The sequence below is a fragment of the Parasteatoda tepidariorum genome, chromosome 4 (genome assembly GCF_043381705.1).
Source record: "Parasteatoda tepidariorum isolate YZ-2023 chromosome 4, CAS_Ptep_4.0, whole genome shotgun sequence".
NCBI lineage: Eukaryota > Metazoa > Arthropoda > Arachnida > Araneae > Theridiidae > Parasteatoda > Parasteatoda tepidariorum.
This window is the reverse complement of record NC_092207.1, coordinates 92,168,663-92,195,186: the sequence shown is the minus strand read 5'-3', so window position 1 is coordinate 92,195,186 and position 26,524 is coordinate 92,168,663. Positions and strand designations below refer to the sequence as shown.

Below are 26,524 nucleotides of genomic sequence, written 5' to 3'. Positions count from 1 at the left end.
ATCAACTTAGAAAACAGACTTCGTTAATAGATCATTAGTTAGTAAGAAAATATTTAGTTGTAAGATTTCTAATAATTTTTTTCTTACATTTCTTCCCAAAATAACGCATATAAACACTAAATATAGTATTTCTTTTTTTTTCAGCTTTTTAAATACGAAAGAAAATGGAAAAAAGTAAGTATTTTTTTGGTATTCCATTTCACAATACTAGACTATACCTGTTATCGACTTTTAACTAAACATTGTAACCCGATTGCTTTATCAAATGTAATGTTGTGGTTTAAAAGTATTTTACTCAATTGTTGTAATAATTTTATTACGATAAATTTAGCAAAAAAAAAAGCAAATAAAAGTAAGCGAAAAGGTTCTAAAAAGTTTTATTAACTGAAGCATTTCACTTTATCTGTTTTCGTATTACGGTATTTACTTATTTTAAAATATCCATTAAAAATTTAAAAGTTTTATTTTTAAGTACCGGTAGTTCCAAAAATGGCCGATGATTTTAAAAAATAAGCATATTAAAATGGAAGGAGATATAAATGTACTGTTTATTGAATTCTGCTTAGAAAACTACTTCTTTTACTTCCGACAAGTTTCAAAATTACTTACACAACTGTTGACAGATGGCGCATAATGAGCATTCGTCTAATGAGTATTTGTCTGTGCAAATATTTTCAGAGGAATGGTGTGATATGCAAGAGAAAACAATTTTTTTGCCTTTTTCTCTTGTATGTTGCGTTATTTGGTGGCGAAAATTGTAATTATTTAAAATGAAGATTTACCTTCTCTTATTTTACTCTCATATTATTAAGTTTCTGATTTTGATTGTTTTCTAAATTAAGTGCTTAAAAGAGTTGTTTCTTTATTATAACGTAATTCTATGATATTACCTTATTACGCTTCACTTTAAGGCTATGAATTGGTGTCTTAATTTATTAACCATATTAAAATTTGTATTATTATTTGAATTATTATTTTTATTTTTTATGTAAATTACATTAATATGCTAATATAAATAATCCTTAAAGACATTCGTTAAATGATTTAGATAGAACTTAAGGATCAGTTTCAGGCGCAATGTGATGATGCATGCAAAATTGTATTTAATATATCAGCCTGTTTCGTAAGCAAAAATATTAAATTGCGGTTAGTGAACTGACCAAATTTATTATAACAATGAACTTTAAATATTATTTTAGGAAATAATTACTAAGCAAATTATTTAAGTTCACTATTAGATATTAATAGAGTCCGTAGGGAAATGTCCGTAGGGAAGCGTAACATATATAGAAATGAATATTTTCCACTTTTGTAAAAAAAAAAAAACTGTTTTATGTTAACCGGATAAAATTACGATAAAATATTTATCAGTAAGCAAACAAAAATTATTTGACGTTAGAGAGTAATTGCAAGCAGGGGGCCGAGCCCTCTTATTATATCGAATATTTTTAGAACACACCAGTATATATGTCTTTAAATGTATGTTCATACTTATAATGAAGTTTTATTATTAAGATATTAAAGTATTATCTGTCTATCCTGTAATAATATTTTATTGAGCATGCTAAAATAACAATTAAAAACGAACAAGAACTATAAATTTTTCCCTTCATACTGCACTCTCAATATCTTAACATCTAGAAACAAAATCTTTACTCATACTATTTTACTTTTAAATAGTTGCGTTAAACTAATCTTCAGTATTATATTCTACACACATAACATTTTACATAAATCGATATCAACGCCTACTCCGTAACGTTCGATGAAAGATAAGGTTATGTGACAGATTTCTGAAAGGATAGAAAAAAGAGGTTGCGCAAATATTTTTCATTTTTTTCGTTTCAAACGTACTTTAACCGCTTACCTCTTATTATCGTTGTTTGTATTAAATTAGATAAGAGTGAAGTGATAAGAAAAATGAACAGATTTTGCAGTGCAGATTGCACTGTTAAAAGTTATCGATATAAAAATCTTGTATTATTTGTTTTACAGTGTTCATAATATCTCCTGTGTAACTATTACAACATCATACAAATTCCAAAGAAAAAAAAATTACAATAGAACAGAATCCAAGGACTGAATTACGGAAGGGCATTCGGAAAACATACTGAGAGTTTTCAACTTAAGAGGGGCCCCACCTCAAATTGCATAAGATGAAAAAAAAAATTTTAAAAAATTAGTTTAGTCTTTAACTTATAAGCCACCCAAAATTTTCTTTTATTATTTTTATATTGTGATGTCAACTTTCCTGCAAAGGTTTCAAAATGGGAAATACTTTTATTGCGAGTTGTTGAAATTTCATAAAATTATTATAACCTCAAATAAATTAGATAAATAATGTTTTTTTATGAAAATAATAAATATTACAAATGATTATTTTAGAATTATAGAGATGGTTTGCTAGGTAATGAATATCTTGTTTCCTACACAATTTTCATCAATCTTGTCAACAATTCTTACTCTTTCAATTAAATAATATGCAAAATAGCATTACCTCTTTATTATACCAATTATTTTGATCACAATTTAAAAGTCACAGTCACATAGTTTCACATAATTATTGAATCAATCTCAACTTTTCTTACTTTGAATTAATACTTACTTGCATTCTTATCACACAAATCAGTTCCTAATTTAAATGTTGTCACTTGAAAACATGTTAAAATACCTCCCTTTCAATTGTACAACAATTTATTAATTTGATGGCAATGGCAACAAGACTATATAGAGAAACTGCATCGTTTACGTTATCAACCAAAAGACGCAAACAATTGATGGACTGCTGAAGAGCAACTGATCCAGTTCAACTTCACAAGTTGGACATCTCAAAGAATCAAAAATTTAAATACAGTTTTAAGAGTTTCACGATTCATTAGAGATCTTATAAGATTCCCTTATAGAATATTTTTGTACTTAGAATTAATTTCACTTTAATTTTCAGGCTATCCTAATCCACCTGTAGTGATTGTGTCGCAATTACCTTTTGGAGATACTCCAGTACAAGTAACTTGCCCTGTCTGCCATACCACCGTTGTTACAACTACAACTTCAGAAAATGGGGCAGCTGCTTGGATCGCTGCTTTAATAGTATTATTGATTTGGTAGGTACCTTGATCAAATATCCAATACAGTCAACCCCGCTTAAAGGAATATGAAAAATTTTATTATCAAAGCTAATAGCGTACCTGGAAGGGGCACAAGTCTTGATCGCAAAATAAACTACTCTGTTCCTTCCTACATTCTAAATGATGAGTGAAAGAAGTGAGAAACTTCTAGAGAGATAGATCTCTAGAGAGACAGAAAGAGGGATAAATCCCCCTTAGTTTATTCCAATGTGTAACTGCTGACAAAATTTGATTAAATTCTTAAACTATGTCCCTAACATCTGTTTAGAGCAGTAAATGAACAGGAAGTCCTCATTGAAGTAGCCACCATTGTATTCTTATCTTCTTAATGAAAAAACTGAAATTACATTCTATTCGGTGAAATATTTTTTTAAATTATTTTTAAATAGATATTTTTTTTCCTTTTAGTCTCTCTTATCTATGCAATTAGACGAAGAAATTTTACATTAGTTTCGTGTAAAATGATTTGGTTCCATAAAATTTTACTCGTATGATAATCGTATGTAATTTTAATGCGATTATCCGATATGTAATTAAATGGGGACGACATGCAATCTAAAATATGATATCATTTAAATATCAGGAAAAATATTATAAAGGCGATATCAAACTGACATTTAAAAAAAAGAAGAAGAAAAAATATGTTTAATATTCACTCTATTTTTATGTTTTATTATTAAAACATTTTTGAAAATAAAAAAATAAAAAAATATTATATTTAAATTTTTTATTTTAACAAATATTTTTTTCAATATTTAATTTTAAGAGGAAAATTTAATTATTTTTTTGTTTAAAATAAATTTCACCTAAAAAATTCTGATTCCAGACTTATTATTCAATCTAAAAATATTAAATTCATAAAACAGACCTAATGTAAGTTCAAGAACGAGTAACACAAGGAAAGTATCACGATTTTTACTGTCTGTGACGTGCCAGTTTCATAAAAGATGGCAATCACGCAGCTTAAAAAAAAAATAAAATAAAAAAAAAAGCTCGCAATCGCCTTCGATTGAAAACCCAGGTCTCATCCTTCACCGTCACGAGATATTTCTCAAAACTGAGCAAAAATGTGTTAAAATAACTCCGAAACAAATCATAATCGAATTTGAAAACCTCATGTAATCAAAATTGAAACAGCATACATTCATTTTTGACCAAAATACATAGTTTTAAAAGTAAAAGGGAGGGAGGAATGTGTGAGAGAGATGTTCGTGGACTGCCGATGGGATTCGAACCCAGGAACTCCGGGTTCCTAGTAGGATACCACCGTATATGTTCACCTAAGTCCAGGTAGAGTTAAAAACCTTTATAAAGTAGTCACCGCAACGACTCATCATTGCATCAATGGCTGCTAATGTCCAATTTCAATGATGGTACAAAGGATTGTAATAATTGAATAATTGTGATGCTCGAATTCGAATATGGTTCAAATAGCTGTGTCGGGAAATCAGTTATTTTAATTCTTTGCTTATTTGCTTTATCTTAATATCTTTCAAGTGAATGGAATGTATGTCACGATGAGACGGCTACTAAATAAACCTTCCTAACTCACCGTGGACTGAGGTGTACAACTACGGTGGTCGGAGCATTTTACTACGAACCCGTAGGTCCTGCCTGCAGCCAACGAGCACAATATCTCAGTCACACATATGCTGTTTTAATTTTGAATACATGGTGTTTTCAAATTCCCTATTATTTGTTTCGAAACTATTTTGACACAGTTTTTCTCAATTCGGAAAAGCCTTTTTTTTTTTCATTTAGTGCTCAGGTCACACTTTACTCAGTGACCGGGACGTGGTATAAAAACACAAATCTTTCATTCTAGTACATAAAGCAGCATATCTATATTATACCTTCACATTCATCCGAATAACTTTATGATACACTCTGGCACTCTCTCACACCAGATGGCCCCACTATAGATACTAACTCAGCCTTATTCAGCCCTTCAAATGTAGTGCTGAACAACGCAGCAATAACTCAACACTCCTTGTTCAAAATCACTCACGTTTTGTTAAATCACTCACAGGTTCTAACTCAATTCTGTCGGGGCTCCCCTGACCGAGCTTTATCGCCCACCAAACGCTATGCCAAACGTGGTGGTAGTGGGTTCAAAACCCGCTATTACCCAGGATGTTGTCCTTCTCAGTATTGTGCTATCTGTCCTCCTATTCGATAATGGTTTATAAGTCTTAATTGAGCACACAAGCCTCCAAATGTAGGTGGCAATAATAAATAAATAAACAATTCTGTCTCTGAAGGGGAATATTGCATTAACGCGTCGTTTAGGAAATTATGTACAAAGGAATTATATAGATATATATTACTATTTAATGTTTTATATTTATTCATTTCATAAATAATTTGAATTATAACATTTTGAAATGTAAATATATTGTAATTTTAAACATGTAAATACATGTTTGTATCACAGATATCAATAAAATTAAAATGTATCAATATCAATATAAGATATCAATAAAATTAAAACTTGTTTTAAATTTTCTAGTTTTCCATTCTTCTGGGTACCGCTGTGCATCGACTCATGTTCTGATATTCATCACAAGTGTCCTAACTGCAATGCACATCTTGGTGTATACAAAAAAATATAACGAAAACGGAACTTTATCTACATTTATTCTTCCATAACAATCAAGATCTTTTATGTTAGAAACTAAAACTATCATGTTTCATACTCGTATGCTTGGAAAAAGAACAGGAATTTACCACCAATAGTGCATTTTAATAATTAATTTGCTAAAAAAAAGCATTATTCTTAGGAGGAAGAAAAAATTGAAACGTTTCTATCCCTAAAATGTCTTTTCTTTGCTTTAAAAAAATGTCCGACTATTATTAAAGACACTTTTGTAACATTTTTAGATTAAGCTATGAATAATATGAAACAAGTTCTTTAAAACATTTATGTCCAGATTTTTAAAAATAATCATTGCTGAAATTTGTTAAAATAAAATATTATGAATTAATTGAGTAGCATTCTTATTTATTTGCTATCTATAAAAAGTACGGTGATGTTTTTCCATTCAAGAATTGTTTACATGGTGATATATTTGTTCAAAAGGCACAAACCTTGATTTAAAATATTTTCGTAACTAAAGCGAAGTAAAAAGATCTACAATGTCTACTTTAAAAATGTATACAAAGTGTTCTGCCTTCACAGTCTTTAATAGGGTAAACTAACCAGTGAAGGAACACTTAAGCTTCGATTGCCTTTTAAAAATCATATTAATATCAAAATTCGTAATTTTAGTTAAATGACAGTGTCAACATATTTGTTATTAATTCAAATTATGTAAAAAAAATTGTAGAGAACTTACATAATATTGTTTTAAAGTTTTGAAGGTTCAAATTACAAGTAGTAAGAAGACCAAGTGAAGGAACAGCTCTTACCAGTGAATGAACAACCAGTAAAGGAACACCTGATTTTGGTTATTTTTTAATGCTCTTTATGAATTTATAAGCCATACAAATATTTAAAAACAATCCTATTCTTGAAATTATAACATATAAATACTTGGAAAATGTTAACTTTTTTTTTGTAATTATGAATTGAAAATTAAAGTGTCAACATATTAACACATACTGTTCCCTTACTGGTTGGAAATTGTTTTTCGTATTTTTAACATACTTTTGACGCAGAACGTCACTAAAGGTACAAGAAAGTCTAAGTTAACTTTTATTTTCATTAACTTAGAAAATAACCCAGTAAAGGAACACTTGTTCCTTCACTGGTTTTTCATCGTTTGATGATCCAGTGAAGAAACACCCCCTTATCTCAGTACTTTATTATGTTATGATGCTTTAAAAAAAAACGTAACTTCAATAACTATATTTTGAATTCTCTTTTTCACAGTTAGAAAAATAAAACTATTACATGCAATTAATTCCACTTCAAACATATGCATACAAACACTCACCTTATAATTTTTTCAAAGAATCAAGGTGTTGCAGAGATAATAACGAATTCAAAAATTTTTTCAGAGAAGTCTATTTGACCAGGTAATCCAAAACATTGCTAGATGACTTCCTATTGTTTGGCAGTAAGCTATTGTTACCAATCAATCTAAAGAAAAACTTTCAAATTCTTATTTTTAACCTATATATATGAAATGTTCCTTCACTTGTTGGTTTACCCTATTTATTTTTTGAATCCTTCTCAAACATGCATACACATTTGGATAAATATTTTAGCATGGAAAAACTAAAACGTAGCTCGAAATCTGACGTTAAGAATCTGATTGGATCAGAGCCTTTTTTATGTTTATAGGGACCCTGGGCCTGTCATTATCTGGGGGTTCTTTATGAGTAAATTTAGAGAGGGGAAATTTATTTTTGAATAATTTTTAAAAATTATTTTATTTTAAGAGTGAAAAACATTTAAATTAATTATAAAAGCTTATATACATTATTTTTATAAAAAAAATTAAGGTAACAATACTTTTCGCGCTTTTTGAGAGGCGAATCTTCTATCACATCATCAAAATCAATTTCCTACAAGACGTCATATTCAATGCTCATAATTGACAAATGACTCAATCTTTCTTGAGTCATATTGTTTCTTAACTCATTTTTTATTAATTTTAGTCTGGAGAATGAACTTTCGCTACTACAATTAGTCATTATGAGTGACAGAAAAATTCGAAGTGAAATGTCAATGTTTGCAAATGTATCTTCGAGATTATTGTTTCTCACTATTTTATGCATGTTATTAATACCTAATTGTCCTAACTTATTCTCCTGAGCTAAGTAATGCTTAAAATGTTTGAATTTTTTTTATACATAAATTTTGAATATATGTATATGTTATTTGCAATTTTAAATGATTTTTTGCAAAAAAAAATTTTACGGTACATTTTGCTTTGTAGCTCAAAATCTGTAAGACTCAGAAACATCAAATTATGAAGGTGTGTAGAAAATATGCAAGGAGTTAGGAAGAAAACAAGAAAATGCAATTTGATTGTTAGTTTTTTTTAAACTTTTTTTTTATAATCGCCGTTGAAAAACTGACTCAATTTTGAGCCAATGTTTAACAACTTTGCCTTGAAATTTTAAAACCTATCTAGAAGACAAAAGAACTCCTAGATCAGTACCCAGAGGTATTGAATTGTTATGAGAACTTGGAGGAGTTTATGACCCCGACAGATTTAACATGCACCAGTCACCATTTAATACATGGGTATTATTCAGACGGCTGAATTAGAACTTATTTTTAAATAATTTATTAATTTTCAAATTGATTAAAAGATTATATGACAACGAATTTTTTTATTTTATTCAGTCATTTATTTGTATTTTTTTTTTCATTTTTTAATTTTATTTTTATTTTATTACATTAAATGTACACGTTTAAAATAAAAAACAAAGCTGTCAAAATTTCATATATAATTTCGATTTACAATTTTAAGTAATTGTTTCGACTTTGATTTGGAAATTTAAAAGCCTAAATAATTAAAAAATTGAGAAGCCTTATTAATTTTAAACGCATAATAACAACAAAAATCAAGAAGTTAAAAATAGAAACAAATATGATCAATAAACAATAAAATCATAAGCTAACTAAATAAATTAATATAATATTACAAATTCAACATATTTCATATTTAGGGGAAACATGGAAAATTTGGTCGTACAGGAGGTTTAAACAATTTTTTTCTCATGTTTAAACATTTGTTAAGCTGATGATCATTTGATTTCAATGCTCTATTAAGCAAAATCATATATTGTTTCTATCCATTAGCAGTAAGTAAAATTAAAATAAAATTAACTTTGTTATCTCAATTTCATCCAGAACAGACCAAATGAAGAGTTTTGGCAGACCGGCCCGTCAAAGAGGGAATTGAACAGTGGCCCGCCATTTAAATAAATAAACAAAAAAAAGTCACAATGTATATATAAAAAAGCTGCGCAAACCTTTCATGTTTTCCCTAACCACAACCAAAATTGATAAAATAAAAACATTTGCTTACCTTCAACGTGAAAGATTTATATCTTTTTAATATCCTTCGAAAATTTGATATAGAAATTCCTAGTTCACGGATTCGTTTACGATTGAATTGGAAAATAACAAAATAAAATCAACTATAATAATTAAGTAAATTAAACAATTAAGCTAGTTGAAACATTTAGGATGATTAAAGGAAAAAAAAAAGCTTTTATAATAAATTAGAAAAAATATCTAAATTTCGTAAGAAAGAAAATTTTGAATTGAACGAGTTCCAATTTAATGACACAATGGAAATCTCAAGACAGAGTGACCCAAAGAAATACTAACAAGACCCTCCCCCTATTTACAGCCCTAGAAATTTTTTTTCCCAGAAATTTATGACCAGAAATCAGAAAAAAGGGTGTTTCTGTGGATATCTGATTTTTCCGAAGTTAGGAAGAAGAAAAAAAGCCCATATAAAGAAGCTAAAAACATATTCTCACAGTGTAAAGTGAGGAGGCTATTTGACAACTCTGTGGGTGGTAGTTACGAAAGTGGGGATATTTTCATCTGTGGAAAGAGCGTTTTATTGCTCTTTTGGTTAGAAAAGTGAAGAGTAACAATTATTTTATATTTATAAACATTTCGATTAGATTTTGAAAAACATCCGACAATGTAAGAAAGAAATATATATATATATTATGGGCTTCAGAGGGCCCCAGCTCTGAATAAAACTTTGAAAAAAGAGAAAAAAAGAGGGATCTGGGGGCCCTCTTAAGTTATAAATAATAAATGAGCTATAATTTTAAAAAAAAACTATTAATGCAATGAGATTTTAGACTTTTCGGGGGCCCCATCAGAACTCGGGAAACTGATGGGCCAGGGCCCATCCTTAAAAACGGTTCTGGACGGGATTAAAAACACAAAATTTATTTGATTGCTGAAAGAAACTTTATCCTTTTCTAACGCAATTGAGTTGTTTAACGTTTTCAGCAGCAATCAAATAGGTTTTGATGTTTTTAATTTCTACTTTCCCAATGGTGATGTTTTTTTGGTGTTTTTTTTTTTAAAAAAAACATTTCGTTTTTCTTCGTTAAAAAAGTAATTTGCGAATTTAATGTGCATGTTCTGCAAGTGGCCCCACCATATGCTTGTCAACCACTGAAACTGAAGACGGTATTAATTTCAGATAGCGACACACACTCCTTTTACGTTAGTCTTGATTAATATTCCAGTTCCTATGCTTGAATATCTTTTATAGTTCAGTTGAAATCGAGACGACGCCGGATGCTTGCTTCGTTTGCTCTTTTCACCTATTCAACACACAGAAAGACGAATTACTGATATAGAGTGGAAAAATATCAAGACATATTGGAATGGATTGTAATGGATTGATGTAAAAAACAGCAACTTTGTAATTTCATTACTCAAGAACTAATTAGAAATTTAAACAAAGTAAAAGTCATCGATCGTTTTCAGATACCACATGTCTGCAAATTCATAATCCTAATGCTAATAATTTTCGCTAAACAAAACTACAAGATGCAAAAAAAAAAAAAAAAAAAAAAAAAAAAAAAAAAACTTTATTTTTGGCATATATACCTTAAACACTAATAGCTGCAGTAATAACTTTTCGATATCCGAAAGTTCTTTAAACATTTCTCGAACAATTTGCAAAATTTCGTATTATTTCAACAATTTGTTTTTGAGTAATCAGATTGAAAGATGCACTCTCCACGAAAATTTTCTGAAACAGAGGTGAACTGGCAATTTTTTTTTAATATAGAGGCTTTCAGACAAGAAAACGAAAAAAAATTATATAGTGGGTGTGGTGAGAGTTGTTACCGACCATGTCAACTGTCATCTATGAAAAGGTACCCCGACATAGAGTCGAATTAACATGTCTTATATACTAGTGAATTGTAGTTGTAATTTTGTAGATACGCTACAGTACTCCCCTACCAGAATTATAGCTGTTATAGAATTCGATGAACGGATACCACTAGTTGAGTTATTGCTGTTTTGTGAGAAGCTGGGAGAGCTGTATTAAGATCACCGTACTTTTTGACTGCTGAATGTGAGAGGTGTATTAACTTCACGGTCGTAGTCGCTCCTGTGTTGCCGTTAGCAGTCGAGTGTATGCAGGCTGACGTTGTGCGTGATCGAGACGAGACTGAGTAGCAACAGTGCGAGGAGGTGGATAATGTCGCAGTCACAAGTAGCAAGTCAACTGTTCAATGTGGATCATCCATCGAAGTAGGCGTTACTGTCCAGGTAGGTGCTCATATCGAAGGGGGCGTTACTGCCAAGGCAGGTGTGTTCACATCACGTCCGGGTCACCAATGTGGGAAGAGTTGTTACCGACCATGTCAACTGTCACCTATGAAAAAATACCCCGACATAGAGTCGAGTTAACATGTCTTATATACTAGTGAATTGTAGTTGTAATTTTGTAGTGGTAGATACGCTACAGTTAGTTAGCCGCAGTGGCTCATGGGATAGATTGCTCGCCTCCCAATGAGATGACCCACATTTGAATCTCAGCGTTGTCTGGTTGATACAGAATCTGTCCCCAGCTCGTACTGACCACAACGCTCGCATAAAAATATTTTCAGTGGTAGACGGATCATGGGTTAGAATCCCTTTCCCATCGGGGTAACCGCATGAGGTTTTGTGGTTTTCCTCTCCTGTAACGCCAAAGTGGATAAATTCCATCAAACAGTCTTCTTAGAAGAAAAGTTTTATCCCAGCACTTGATAAAAGAGTTATCTTGTCTTCTGGATTTGGTTTGAAATTACGAGGCTACGTAGTTGAACATTGATAGTCGAAAAAAGCGCCTGTTAAATAATAAAATATATATTGTGGGGGGAAATTCCGGAATACGTTGTATATTTGGCAGAAGACACTTTGCTTCGGAGTACAATTAAAAAAATTAAATAAAGCTCTAGATTATTTAATTGTAAAGAATTTCATAACATCAAAAAGGAAGCCTACAAAATGATGTCAATAGATTAACTTTATCTCTTCAGTGCTATTGTTTTGATGGTGAACGCCTTCTCTGGTTATCTTAAAAACTTGAAATTACCATTGTTACTTTAGACAATCTGTCTTGAAAAAGTCACGATGATATAAAATAATAGCACAGAATTACGATACAAAATATTGAAGGTCAACTCTTTATTTTTTAATATTATACAACGTCTAAGATGAAATTAGGAAAAAAAGACCTCTTGATTCTAATTTTAGAGATTTTTTAATATGATCAAGATGAGTTTCAACATAACGTTATGAATTTTGCATCTTATCAAAATGATAAAAATTTCTCAAAGTGGTGATAAAATTAAATTATGATGAATTTTTATGAGATAAAGTGAGAGAAACTAAAACTAAGAGGTATTGCATTCACGCCAAGGAAGTTTAAAAATTTATTTACTTATTTTTAGATGAGAATTGATAAGAATATATTGCCTCTTTGTTTCACTTCCAGTATGAAATGTATTGAAATTGCTAGGATTTTTCCGACCAGAACTTATACCTTATCATTTACAAGAACTAACTGTGTTATTGTATGTTTCAACAACCGAAATATTACTTAGAACTTAATAATATTTTGACTGATGAAAGAATTCCAACAAGAGTTTCTTTTATTTTTACGAAAGGATAGATAATCATGTATTGCTTCTTTGCTTCACATGCAATGTGAAAGGTATTAAAATAGTCAGCTTTTTTCCGACTAAAACCTATACTTCACCATTTACAATGAGTAACGAGTTACTGTTTCTTTCAAATACCGAAACATTATTTTAAACTTGATATTATTTTAATTTTACACTCAAAGAAATGTCTGCAAAATTCTGAGATTGGATCGTCAATTTATACAGGCTGTTCCTTAACGTAAAAAAAATCCCAGTGCCTGTAAATTTCAGTACAATTAGCAGAAGGACCGTTGTTTATACGGCCAGCTTCTTCTTCGAAAAAGAAAGCTTCCTAACTCAGCCTGGTCGTAGAGGACACAATTTCTCATATTACTTACAGCAACTGGTTTTGGAGCAAAATACTCCGCGTTTGCCCAGTCGTTGCCAAATAACGTCACTCTTGCACTCCCTCCATATTAGTGACCACAGAAAACGAACACGCAACTCTCTCACGCCTCGACAGATGGCAGGCACTACACTACTTTACCTTGCTCCACGGTTTGTATTATTCGACAATCTCTTTGAGTCTCTAACAACGTCAAAGCTTGAATACGTAGTTTTTACAACTATAATGTTAATTTTACGGATATTGACCATATATATTTCAAGAGAAGGTTTTTTTCAAAGCAGACATGTAATTTTATGGGCTCCTACCCATAAAAATAGCTCCTGCCCATAAGGATAGCTTTACAGAACATAATTTTTTTCGGACAGGGACTTCATGCCAGTCACTGATCGTTGTCACAACGAAGAAATTTTGTACTGTGTATTTAACTAAATATTTGTCAAATAAGCTCTGACATTGTCCAGTTGTGCAAAGTCGAGATGTTAAAAACATTGTCCAATCTTCAAAAGTTTTAAATGTAAAATGTCATCATTTAACTACATTCAACTGAAATGTAGTAGAAACATAGACGGTTTCACTGTTAATTTCTTAAATATACTAAACTTTTCAAGTGGAAATTATATAACAGCTTATGATATTTTTCATATATTTACATCATTATGTCTTACTTAAGTTACAAAATATTCTTTTTATTATAGATTTCTTTAAAAAATTTAGAAGTCGTGTTAAAGCACCCTACATGGAGGGTGGTCTGAGCCACTCATTACAACAGAGATCCGAAAAATGGAAACTGATCGATATACTAAAACCTATTTTTCAACAATTAAACGCTGGGAACTTGTAGAACTAACATAGATTTGAAGACAGTTATCTTTCTTCTTATATTTGAGGAGTTTAAATTGATCTTTTCTTGATTTTTTAAATACTTATTTATTCTGCTCTTTTTCTTTATATTTTGTGAAGTTTCTTTATCTTTTTCATGTTGCGCCTATCCTCAAATTCCTCTTAGACGATTAAAATCCTTGCTTTGAATAGGAATTGACTATAAAATTATTGTAACTAATCAGTGTAATGAGCAGTCTAAGTGCATTTATTTAAGCCTTTTTTTAAGAGTGATATTTTTGTTGTTGACAAACTAGAACGTGGAATTACTTAAGCCACCATGCATCATTCATTAAGTCAGTTATTTTTGTATTGAGCATGCATGCTGTAGAAAACTTTCATCTACATAAGTATAGAGAGTAACTGTGGAAAGATTTGTAACAACTAATTGATCTCTAAAGCAAATTCTTATTTATTAGCAGCTGTTTTAAACTCAAAAGTATCTTGAGTGACTCTAAGTGAAGGTAAATTGTTTCCTTTTTTTTAACCGGGAATTAAGTTAACCTAACCCAAGCCAATAAAACTAATAGTTAAGGATTTCACTCAACAACAACATAAATGACTTTTTGGTACAAATTTACGAGTTTAAGAAATCAAGTACATCATTTGACTTTAGTACTTAGTAGTACTTTATGGATTTATTCTTCGATATTTAAACAGTATTTTGTTCGACTTTCGTGACAAATAAAGCACTTTTTCTTAAGTATTATTTTATGCTGAATCGAAAAAGACTGATATTATATCGATAAGAGAAATAATTCTTTTTTGAATAAAGGTTTTTTTTACCTAAGCCTATTTGCTTGTCTGATGTTGCTATCCAGGCAAGTGAGGTATTGTTTCCTATAATTTTTTTCGCTCAAAAGACCAACAGAACTAACAGTTTAGAAATTAGGAGGGCTTTATCATTTGTGACTTTATAAATCCGTTATTGCTGCAAAACAATTTGTTCTATCGACTTAATTTTAATTACTTTTAATTTAGCATTAAAATATACGCAAGAAACAATGCCTTTTTTTTTTATCTAGTTTATGATGTTAAATATGTATGTCAAATATTGATCTGTTTATATATCAAACCCAATATTTTCCAACTAATAAGTCCAAGTGGGGTCTATTGGATTTTTTTTTATCAATTCAGCATAAAAATTAAATAAATAAATGATAACAATACCCTAGTTGTCAATATAGCAATATTGAGTTATACCTCTTTACTCCTTTTTCACTCGTCTCAGTTAAGGGTCAAAGTTAAGTCCCAGATCTAAAGTTTAAATTTCGTCCTCCTAAAATGGACGGACGAGCAACGAAAGGAATGACGAAAGGGAAGGAAACTTCAGAGATCCATTTAGGGCTTAAACCACAATTTTTAAACGATTTCCTGTTTTTCTTTAAAGCTGAGAACTGACGAAAGAAAAACTCTACTGTCAAAACCGAGTAGTGCTAGATTCAATTAAAATACCACTTGTGAAAATAGAAAATTAAGCTTTGTACATAAGAAACTACCATTAATCAAGCGAAGCTTATCTTTTTACTTCATTTTCTAGCACAGGGATTTCCAACTTACATGAGGCCGGGGACCGCTTTTAAAAACACCAGTCAAATGGCGGGCTGCAACTTTATCAAAATTTTATATAGGACTCTTTTATATTTGAAGGAACATTAAATACTGTCAGATTTTTATCAAGTTGTACAAAACAAAAGTATTGAATTACGATTTAAAATAAGAAGTAGATTTTTTAAAAATATTTAATTGCATATTAAAAACTCCNAAAATTCGGGCTACAATAACTTTAATGTGCACCTATGTATTAAACAATTAATGTGCAACAGATATCAAAATGTTAAACTTAAAAGTATTTAAAACCCATATAGATTTTTTACGAAAGTTGTCCGCAAAAAAAATGACAACTAATATATTTTGGTTCGCGGGGCACAAGAAAAGGCTCCGCTGGCCAGATGCGGCCGGCGGGCTGGCAGTTGGTAACCACTGTTCTAGCGTATACCATGTTGAAAAATGGTCCGAAGTCTGATACTTCCGCAAGCAAACGATTTTTACTGATTTCCTACAACTAAATTCACTGCTTGAGAAACGTAACTCGCGCTTGGCCTAACTATTTACGTATTTAACGACTTAGGAACTGGCCAGTATTTAGGTCACGCGTTTGACAATTCAGACGTAATTGAAATAAGTAAAACATATAAGTTTCGAATCTTACGAAATAAAATAAAGCTAAGTTAATGAAATTATTTCTGACACCTAAAAATGTGCTGCACATTTTTCTTCGCCTAAAATAAAATCCTCATTAAAAAACATTTAATATTTGTATCCTAGACTGCAATTCAGTACAAAGCATAATGAGTAATTCCAGCTGACGCTTATGGAGAGCAACAAAAGAATGATTACATCAACTATTGAACATACAGAGTAGGAGGTGTCAAGGCCGTTACTTGAGTACACATCTTTCCAATGCGATAGAGTATATTACCTGTTACTTTTCAATCAGTTCTTTGCATTCCCGTTACTTTCCTTCAGGAAGTATTTTTTTTATCACATCATTATTCTAGCGTCAACTGTCAGGGCGTTTTGTTGATATCTTAACATTCCAAAGTAAGCATCATTCTTTTTTACTTCATATAATATTTTAAATATAGGAAGTTTTTTAAATTTTTGTAACATATTAGAATATTGAAATATTCAGTACTTTCTGTGATATTTCCTTAAACATGTAATTATTATAGGTATATGTATTTCAACACATTTCTTGTATTCTAAAAATATCAGTTTAATACGTCACTAAGAAATGGACTAAAAAGTAAACAGTCGCTTGCTGTTTCAATAAATCTTAGTTCTTCCTAGCAAACGATATATAAAGCATACTGTTCTGCTCGTATTGTTTTGACTGATTTTGAAATCAGTTAGTATCCATTTAGTATTAAATCAGAATATTTTATTGTAAATTAATGAAAGATTATTCTTTTTAAAAATTATTGTTTTATGAATCAGGTGTTATTTATTTTAATAAATGTTTATCGAAATGAATAACTATATAATGACTTAAAATGAAATAATTAGACGTTTGTGAGAATTGAGTACATATATGACTCGCATGTTTTATCGGAAATTATATGAACATTGTTTAAAGATTATTAAACCTGCAGCAAATAAAACGATTTCAATAAATACATATTAAAATATAAACTCAAATCTAAAATTAATTATTTTAATGTTTTTTTAGTGTAGTGATTAACTAAATAATGAAAGTTTAATGACTACTTTGTACATCTGTAAACATTACGTATGTAATAGTCTAATATTTATCTGCCCAAAGTTATGTAAACTTTGAAATTATGTTAACAATAGATTAAGTCAACAATAGAGCAATGTCTACAATAGATTAAGTATATCAACTTTATGTATATAAGGTCAGATATTTTTTTACTAAACCTGTCAACTGTTAATAATAAAACTACTGGAAATAAATATCTATTAAACTATAAACTGATCTATATTTCTATCATAAATTTATCTATTAAGAATTATTTTAACTATAAAATTATTGGTTTTTTTAATAAATGTGTATTGGTTGGATGCAAAATTGATTAACAAAGCATCAAAACAAAAGAATTAGCTGCGTACTTGTAAAGTTGTATATATTCCTTAATCCTACACCAGTGTTTCCCAAAGTGTGGTACGCGTATCCCTAGGGCTACGGGAACAGTTTAGAGGGGGTACACGTTCTTATGCGAAATATCTTGCAACAAACGAAAATTTAAAAAAAAAAAAATATTTTAAAACAAAGCTAGCCATGAAAATCTACGCTTAAGTATTTTTCTATTGGCTATTTTTCGCAGAGTTAACAGTTAATAATTAGTGGTGTCAACAGCCAGTTGTGATTTTTAACTTTTGTGCGATTTTTTATAGTAAAATATACATTCATTTTCTTATTAGTGGTACACAGAGTTACGAAAAATTTAGAAAGGGTACGCAAAAGTCATAAGTTTGGGAAACACTGTCCTACACGATTACCAGTTAGATACATTTAGTAAGTTTTCGGTCGCGTATATTACGTATATGATGATTACTGTCAGGATATTATGTAGATAGTTATGTGTTGACAATAGTCAAACAGTTATGTAAATTGTTATATAGTTATGTGTAAATTACCGTCATAATATTTTGTAGATCGTTGTCTAGATATGCGTTGATTACAGTCACGATTTATATACATAGTTATGTGTTGATTACCTTCATGATATTATGTAGATAGTTACGTGGTGATAATAGTCATGATATTATGTATATTCACATAGCCATGCGTTGAAATAAAAAAAATTGCGGAACAAATTACGATATGAAGTACCGGCACTTAAGGTACATCATCCGTAAAATATTATACCATTATTTTCACAGTAATACTTATTTAATTTGAGTAATTCAGTAATTTTATAGTAATTATTACTGTATAAATTACTATATGTCAGATTTTTTGTTCGGTTACATGTTCTGGTAAAAATGGATTTTGCAGTAAAAAGTACCAGCACCCTGAGTGAGGGTATTTTTTACCGTAATTTGATCCGGATTTTTCTTTAGTGTCATTACAGTCCTGATAGTATGTTGATAACTATAAATCTACTCATTACAGTCACAATATTATGAATATATGTTATGTGTTAATTAGAGTCCCGATATTTTGTAGATAGTCATATGACTATGGAAATGTAATGTTTGCTTTTATATTATGTTTACAAGTGTAGTAATTAAACGTATACCAATATAACGAATTAAATTTTGTAAAATTATAGAATAAAACTGCTGAAAACAAACCTATTGCAATTTAAATAAACCCTAGTCATTTTAATTGAATATGTTTCATTAAGCATAATTCATTTCAATTTTTTCTACTATTTTTAAATTTTTAAACTTGACTAAATACTTTTAATAACAAAACTAATTCATATTGAGTTTATTCTTACAAATAAATTTGAAGTTAACAAAAACTAAATAAATATATTTGGAACTTTGTATTTATTGAAAAATTTTTTTAATTCTATTTCTGTGTTTTTAAATAAGTATTCTCAAGACATAAAAAAACAGGAATTGACTTTATAGAGTTTTTTTCCCCCAATGCCCACCTGGACATTGGGAAAATGGTCATGAAATGGCCACCTGGGCATTCATCAATACAGGCATCTGAAGGGCATATTTGTTGGCCACTCTTTCAAGGGCACCCTATTAGCTGGGCAACAGTTGTTCTCACAATAAGGACAGATAGCACAGAGAGTGAAAGCACATCCATCCGGGACTCGAACCTATACCCTTTCGAATGCAACGCCAGTTCCCTAACCCTTACACAGATTAGTCGGCTACTTTACAAAAGTTATAACTTAATTAGTCACATGAATAATAAATTTTCCCCCGAAACTTTGTTTTAAAAACCAACTACTAAAAAAACTACAAGAAAATAATTGTTCAAAACTGATAATTGTTATAATATTCTTTATATAAATTAGATTGATTGCAGCAATCCGTATTCTATAACAAATCACCGTAAGCCGCATAACGTTTAAATGATTAAAATAATAGACCCTAAGCTTGCAACAGTTTTTTTCTTCTTCTCAAATTTAAATATTTATACAATTTACAAGAAATTTCTTTTCGATAAAACGTAACTAATGCTCTTACACATCTTCTAATTTGGACACTTACATGAAAATTCTTTTAAGTTATTTAATATTTATGTATTTTAATGCATTTTTAGCAGTTGATTGCATAAAAAATAATAAAAAAACTGAGTTATTCTAAGAAGTCTTTGTCTTTCTTAAATAAACACGTGATGTTTGTTTTCATGAATCGATAACAAATATCACATAAGGCCTGAAAATGTGGGCTATCTTATCTAGCATTGATTGTAACCAGGTGCAACAATCTCATTTCTTCAGATAAATAGAAAAAACGCCTAATGTACTTATCTTATGTACTGCCAATTCATTTTCAAGTGAACGGATGTGAATATATTTTATTCCAAATTAAAAATTCAAAACATTTTTTTTAATATTTTTATTTTGAATGAATCTTTGTGAAAAAGGGACTGTCATTTAGCATTATTCGGAGAACTAATAAGAGTAATGCATGAAATAATGTAGTATTAATTTTAGCATATTTCAAATGAGTGCAGATTCAAAAATGCATGATTAAATATTTAAAACAATCAAATTGCTAAATCTTTGCTTATGGTCCTTATTGAATGAAATGCTGGACATAACGTTAAAGTTTTTATCGCAAACACATCTATAATCTAAAACAAACTCATGGGTCACAGTCACGGCTTAAGTTTAATTTCTTCTAACTGTCGCTAAACAAATTTCATTATCATATTTTAAAACAGGAAAGAAGGAAAAAAATACAGAGTCAAAATTCTCCGCATTTACGTTGAAGCGTGCAGGTAATTAGGGCGACAGGATAATTTTCTTTAAATTCAATATTTATTGTAAATATTTACGGCAGAGGAAAGCTTGCTTTTGAACTTCTATTCTTGTTTAATAGCCTTCGTTAATAGTTCTTGTTAAATAGTCTAACTTCCAGATCAGCGGTTTCCACACTGTGAAAATCGGCCCTCTAATGTGTCACGCGATTCTCTTCATATTGAAACTAACTATATTCAGCCGTTGAAACAGTGAACTAAGTGTAGAAATACCAAACAACCGGCAGGGAGGGGTGGTGGCTCAGGGGATAGAGCGTTCGCCTTCCAATGAGGTGAACTGGGTTCGAATCCCAGCGATTTAGGTCGATGCGAATTCCGCAGCCTATTCGCACCGACCATAGTGCTCACGTAAAATATCATCAGTGGTAGACGGATTATGGATTAGAATCCCCTAGCCGTTAGACTAACCTTGGGAGGTTATTCTCTCCATATAACGCAAATGCGGGTTAGACCCATCAAAAAGTCCTCCACGAAGACAAATTTCTCACAATACTTGATCCAGGAGTTCCCTTGTCTTCTGGATTGGGTTCGACATTACAATGCTACGGAGTTGAACATTTGTATACGTAAACCCGAAATTGCGTCGGTTGTTCAACGTTGGTTACAAAATATAAAACAACCGGCAGGAGACAATCAGAAGATGAAAACAACCTAAACTATTACTTACACACTATAAATTTTCGAACACGGAACGTATTTAGCAGGGCTCAAAAATCATATTGACACGGATATGTAAAAATTCCGATTCTACTTACATTTTTAACCCTTACATACACTGCTTGGCATGTAAATATTCAATTAAAAATATTATAAAATATCATAAAAGAGCCATTTCTCAAATTTTGACAAAAATCGTGAAGATAGGAGAAATGAAGGGCACTGATGAGAAGAAAACAAATAAAATCAATTACACGAGGCGAAAAAATATCTGGTAAAATTACCAGACTGTACGGTAATAGCGTTTCTGATTTTTTGTAATTTTGCTGATTAAAACCAAAATATACGATACTTAAACCATTCATTTGGCTAATTTTTTCGTTCTTATGGTAACGATTTACAGATAATTCTGATTTCAAAATTATAGTTCTTGGAGATTTTTAATTCTGGTTTTCAAATTTATAGTTGTTGGAGATATTTAGAAATCATATGTTATGTTCAATTCTTAAGGAGAAAAAAAAGATGAAAATATAGTTCTTCTAATCATGAACCATTTTTCCAGAGAGAAAAAATTCTCAAATCTCAAGAGAAGAAATAGTTACCTAACTTCGATCGCCAGTGAATGGTAGAACCAGGACAGCATCTCATAACACAAAGTTGACATTTCAATTTTTCAAAAAAGAAATTTTAAAAAAATTTCAAAATATGTATCAAATGAACCAAATTGAATAACGTTTTTCAAATGCATTGATTTGCGCACAAAATGTTTTTCTTGGTATCGTGAAATGCTCCATTACACAAATTAGTATTTTAATTAATATATGTCAGTATATATTTTCTAATCGGTGTTAGATTGAAATTAAATTCATTTTGGTTTAATGTATAGATACCTTTCTGAGTTGTAATAAATGACTACTTAACAAGTTATAAAGATCGTCGACAGCAGCCCCATAGCTTGTCTGCATTATGGCTTGTCCATTTAGTGGGCCGAGTGTGGACAAAAACAGCCATTTTTAAGAAATTTATTATAGAAAAGCAAAATAACTTTTTTAGTCCAGTTGTTGTTGTAGGCCTTTAAGGCACTTTGGTGCGATTATTCTTGTTTTCCAGTGGCGCCATCTATGGCCAAGAATTCGACTTCTGTCACACTCATCCACAGATCGTAATTTTGACCTTAACAAGAGAAAGACCAATCTCCAATTCAGTGCCCCTAGAGGTATTGGATGGTTATGGGAACATGGAGGACTTTGTGACCCGACAGATTTAATGAGCAGCAGTCACCATTACTTCGGCGGTCTGGATCCGAACTCCCGTTCTCACGAACGTGAGTCCAGCATCCTGACCAGGCTATCCCGGCTCCTTAAGAACCCTTATAATAAGCCCCTTATAAACTAGAATTCAATAAAACGCCATAATTGCTTAAAAAATACTTCAAGTGTTAAAAATTAAATTTCTTAAGATTTTTTTGACAAATTAGTAAAAAATTGTCCATACTAGCCCCCCTCTTCCTTATATAGAATATTATAACACTTATAGAATACCTCCCTTATATATAATGTTATTTACAATTTATTGAAATTAAAATTATTTGTCCTTATTAAAAACATTATAAAATTTATTTTTAAATGAGTTTATCCCTATACACCAACACATAACAAATTCATATAAGTAAAACAGTTTTAATCATTCAAAAACCTCTACACTTAAACAAATTTTGTCATTTTTTAAATATATATATTTTTTACTTATAATTTTTTTTAAGAAAAAAGAAACTAAACTTATATAAAAATAAAAGAAACCAAATAGTTCAGAATTGAAAATCGATATTTTTTTAAGAGTTTCCTAGCTTAGATAAATGTGAAGGTTACATTTCTTAGATTATATATTTTGTACGCATTTTTAAATATCTCAATTTAAACTATCGGTAAGCACTTAGCGACCAAATTCCATCACTGCCCGTAACCATAGTAGCAGACAGCGCGGAAGTTTGTCTGATAAGTTCTTGTGATAGTAGAATGAATAGCTAAGTTAATCCGCATGCTTATTTAAATATTGATCACGAGTTTCTCATCTCTTCACGAATATAGACTATTTTTTTCATTTCAAAAATTTTGTCAACTTTTGAAATTTCAACGTTTCAAGTTATGTGTGTCCTTTTAGCACAGATTTAAAATTGGGGGAGTTTTAAGACCCGGAAAGTTAAGAAATTTTCCCATACGTGTGTACTCAAACTTACAGACTGAATCTTGTCACTGCTTGTAATTGAAAGTTATAAATTCGAAAAAGAAAAACACTCTTCTATTTTATTCCCATTAATGCAATATCTAATAATAAAGCAAACATTTATCAGGCAGTTGTAATTGAAGATAAAATTAAAGCCTTTGTTCATAATCTAATCACATTGCTGCTCTATTGTCAATAACAGCAGACAATGGAATAATGTTAATTAGAGTTGCAACTAAAATAATGTAACTGAAGTAATAAGTTCAGTTAGAAATCATTAAAATGAATAATATTTAAGAGTAACATTAATTAGTTAGAAAATAAGGAACATTAAACTGGAAAAACTATCATGATTTATGCATTAAGTATTTTGGAAGTGAGTAATTAACTCTATTTGTCCAATAATAGCTGCTAATAGCAGTAAAATTTATGTACGTTAGAATATTAATATAAAAATAATTTTAAGAAAATTATCCATTTTTGTTTGTGTGCTTAAACAATATATGTTTGATAAAAAAAATAGCAAGCTATTACCCATTGATATCTACAGCATACAGCGTATGTAGAGCACAAAATATGTCTGCTTGAATTCATTTATCTGAAATTTAGATCAATTTTTATAAAATTAAATTAATCTGAAATTTTTAGATTACTTTAAATTTTTATTTTGGCATAGAAATTTGGCTTTAATAGCTTTGGTGCATACAGCAAACAATTTCACAATTATAACCTATAGCACATTACATGAATAAAATGTATTTGCTTGAATTCATAATGATAAATTTATTTTTTACTACATTAAAAGTTCATTAGTTATTACATGAAATAATTTTGAATGTTTTTTGCACGCAATAAATTGGTTAAATACAAATAATTAACTAATATTGAAGGTTGGTTATAATGTACAAAATCGGAAAAATCATTTATTTTGAAATATTTAAGCTACATTATTGATTTTAAAAAAACGATTATAATTTCATATACTTTAAATATATTTCAACACAATCAAGAATAAGTAAAATAGATAAGTATTAGGGAAGATTGATCATTCGGAGCATGCCCTCAGGGCACTAAAGCAACTACTTAAGTTTTAAAAAATGAAAATAAATTCTTAGCGTTTACCATACAGGCAATTATTTTTGTTCAATTAGGAGTTAAAGTAGCGTAATAAAAAAAATTCATTTTTTTCCCGTTAGTATTCGATATTGTTACTTTGTATCTTACTTTTTCTTATACGTAAATAGACCCCCAAAAGCTACTAGGATTTGTAAATGAGAGTCTGCATATATTATTGATACAATAGATGTAATTAAAGTCAATATTCCAAAAATATTTAAATACATTTGTTATTAATTATTAAAAATAAATATGATTTTTGTTTTTAATCATGCATAACATATTGTAATTGTAAATAATAAGCTATTACTCAATAATATCTTTAATACATGATTTCAAATTATTATGTGTACTTTAAACTATTGATATTAACTTTAAACATGCTATGAAAGCAAAAATGTTTTAAATGCTACATAATTCATTTTTGATCTTTTTTTAAAATTATTTTTCTTTTGTTTTAGAGTACAAGCGAGAAAACTTCCAGTATGAATACAGGTAAAACTTTCCGGCTTTAATTTTTCCTCAGTTTTAATGTTTAAGATATTTAGTTTAAATTTATATTTTTCACTATTTTCAGAAAAACTATTTTATATTTTTAGGAATCATGTTGTTATGTGAACATTAAAAAATCCACTCGTCTCAAAATATCTTGCAATTGAAAATTAAATCCTTAATAATATTAATTCTATTATTTATAAATATTATTTTTATCTAGCCATATAAGAACACACATGAATATTAAAATTATGGAAAATCTTAATTTTGGCACAAATCTCCCACATTTTTTTATGGTCCTTTATAAATTTATTATTAGGAATTTAACAACCACATAGATCAGGGTTTCCAAATTTTACCCAAAGTTGCGGGACCCAATACGAGTTTTAAAATTTTCTCACTGCACCTCAGTTATATAATATTTGTCTGCGGCATAATATTTATTATAAATATACATATTGTACTTAAAGTAGTAGAATTATCTTATTTTTTATAATATGGTTCTATTTATATTCAAATTTTATCAACTCTATCTAATTGAATATTTACTATTCTTTGAATAGCAACAAATTACTATTAAAGAATTAGTACCAAACTTGCGACACCTGCTTTATTGATCTTTGGCGCACATTTTCTAGAGAAATTACCAAATAAATAATTTTTTAACATAACTAATGCGATCAATATCATTTTAAATTGGTTTCATTTTTCGTAATAAAACTTATGGTTTTTCAGTAAGTTACATTAAAGAAATATGAATTGCTATCTGCCCAAAGTTCAGTTGAAGTCAAAAGAATGAAAGGTTTTCTTTGTCCACAATTATTACTACCAAAATCAGCAATAATTTTGGTCAAAAGATATTAAGTCATTTAATAAACATAACAGCTTGTAACATGCGATATTATGCAACCATTACTGGTAAACTAAAGATTGTTTTCGATGGTGGCAATTTAGTAAAAAATAAACAATAAATTAGTACTCGCAACATCAAGGTCATTTAGTCTTTAGAAAAAAATTTAGAACGGAAATAAAATGACGATCACACTGTGAGTAGCCATGCTTTTTTTTTTAATCTTTATTATAACGGTTGGAACATTTCAGTCATATCATTGGATAAGGTAGAGACGTTGTGAGGGTGGGTAAAGTAGAGCATTTCTCCATATTTTCCATTTCCCTGAACTTTAAGGGGTCGGTGATATTCGAAAAACAAAAAATAATGATAAAAATGGCTATTTTAAAAAAAATTTAATTAGTGGAAGTTTCAAAACCTTGTTTTCAATTTTATCATACAGATGAAATAGAAAAATGGCACTACACTAAGAAAAAATTTAACAAAGTATGGTAAAATTTACCGTATTTCTGACTTTATAGGAACATCAAAAAACTCGGTAATTTTTACCAAAGTGTTTTGATAATGAATTTGGTCAAATTAACAATAAAATATGTTTTCATAAAAAAAATGAGATACAGTTATGATACAATATGAGATCTCAATAAAATACGAGATACAATTTGATAAATGTGGTAAAATTTGGCAAGTTTATAATGATTCCTTTCAACTAG

At 29.7% G+C, this 26,524-nt stretch overlaps 2 protein-coding genes across 5 annotated transcripts in view; both read left to right on the top strand.

Annotated features, from left to right (window-relative positions):
* LOC107441147 (lipopolysaccharide-induced tumor necrosis factor-alpha factor homolog) overlaps positions 1 to 6,112 on the top strand; it is a 324,710-nt gene extending 318,598 nt beyond the window's left edge. For 2 of the 3 annotated variants that reach the window (XM_043052462.2, XM_016054299.3), the window contains exons 2-4: positions 145 to 174; positions 2,945 to 3,104; positions 5,638 to 6,112. In XM_043052462.2, the coding sequence (XP_042908396.1) occupies positions 165 to 174; positions 2,945 to 3,104; positions 5,638 to 5,740 (273 nt within the window). In that variant the 5' untranslated portion in view covers positions 145 to 164 and the 3' untranslated portion in view covers positions 5,741 to 6,112. The remainder of the gene's footprint in view (positions 1 to 144; positions 175 to 2,944; positions 3,105 to 5,637) is intronic. The other variant, XM_071180202.1, reaches the window with a different exon arrangement.
* A 10,083-nt stretch (positions 6,113 to 16,195) lies between these two features.
* The window catches only part of LOC107441148 (lipopolysaccharide-induced tumor necrosis factor-alpha factor homolog), a 17,480-nt gene continuing 7,151 nt past the window's right edge, over positions 16,196 to 26,524 (top strand). Inside the window, exons 1-2 of one of the 2 annotated variants that reach the window (XM_071180198.1) lie at positions 16,196 to 16,596; positions 24,928 to 24,961. In XM_071180198.1, the coding sequence (XP_071036299.1) occupies positions 24,952 to 24,961 (10 nt within the window). In that variant the 5' untranslated portion in view covers positions 16,196 to 16,596; positions 24,928 to 24,951. Of the gene's footprint in view, positions 16,597 to 23,518; positions 23,727 to 24,927; positions 24,962 to 26,524 lie in introns of those variants that run through there. The other variant, XM_016054300.4, reaches the window with a different exon arrangement.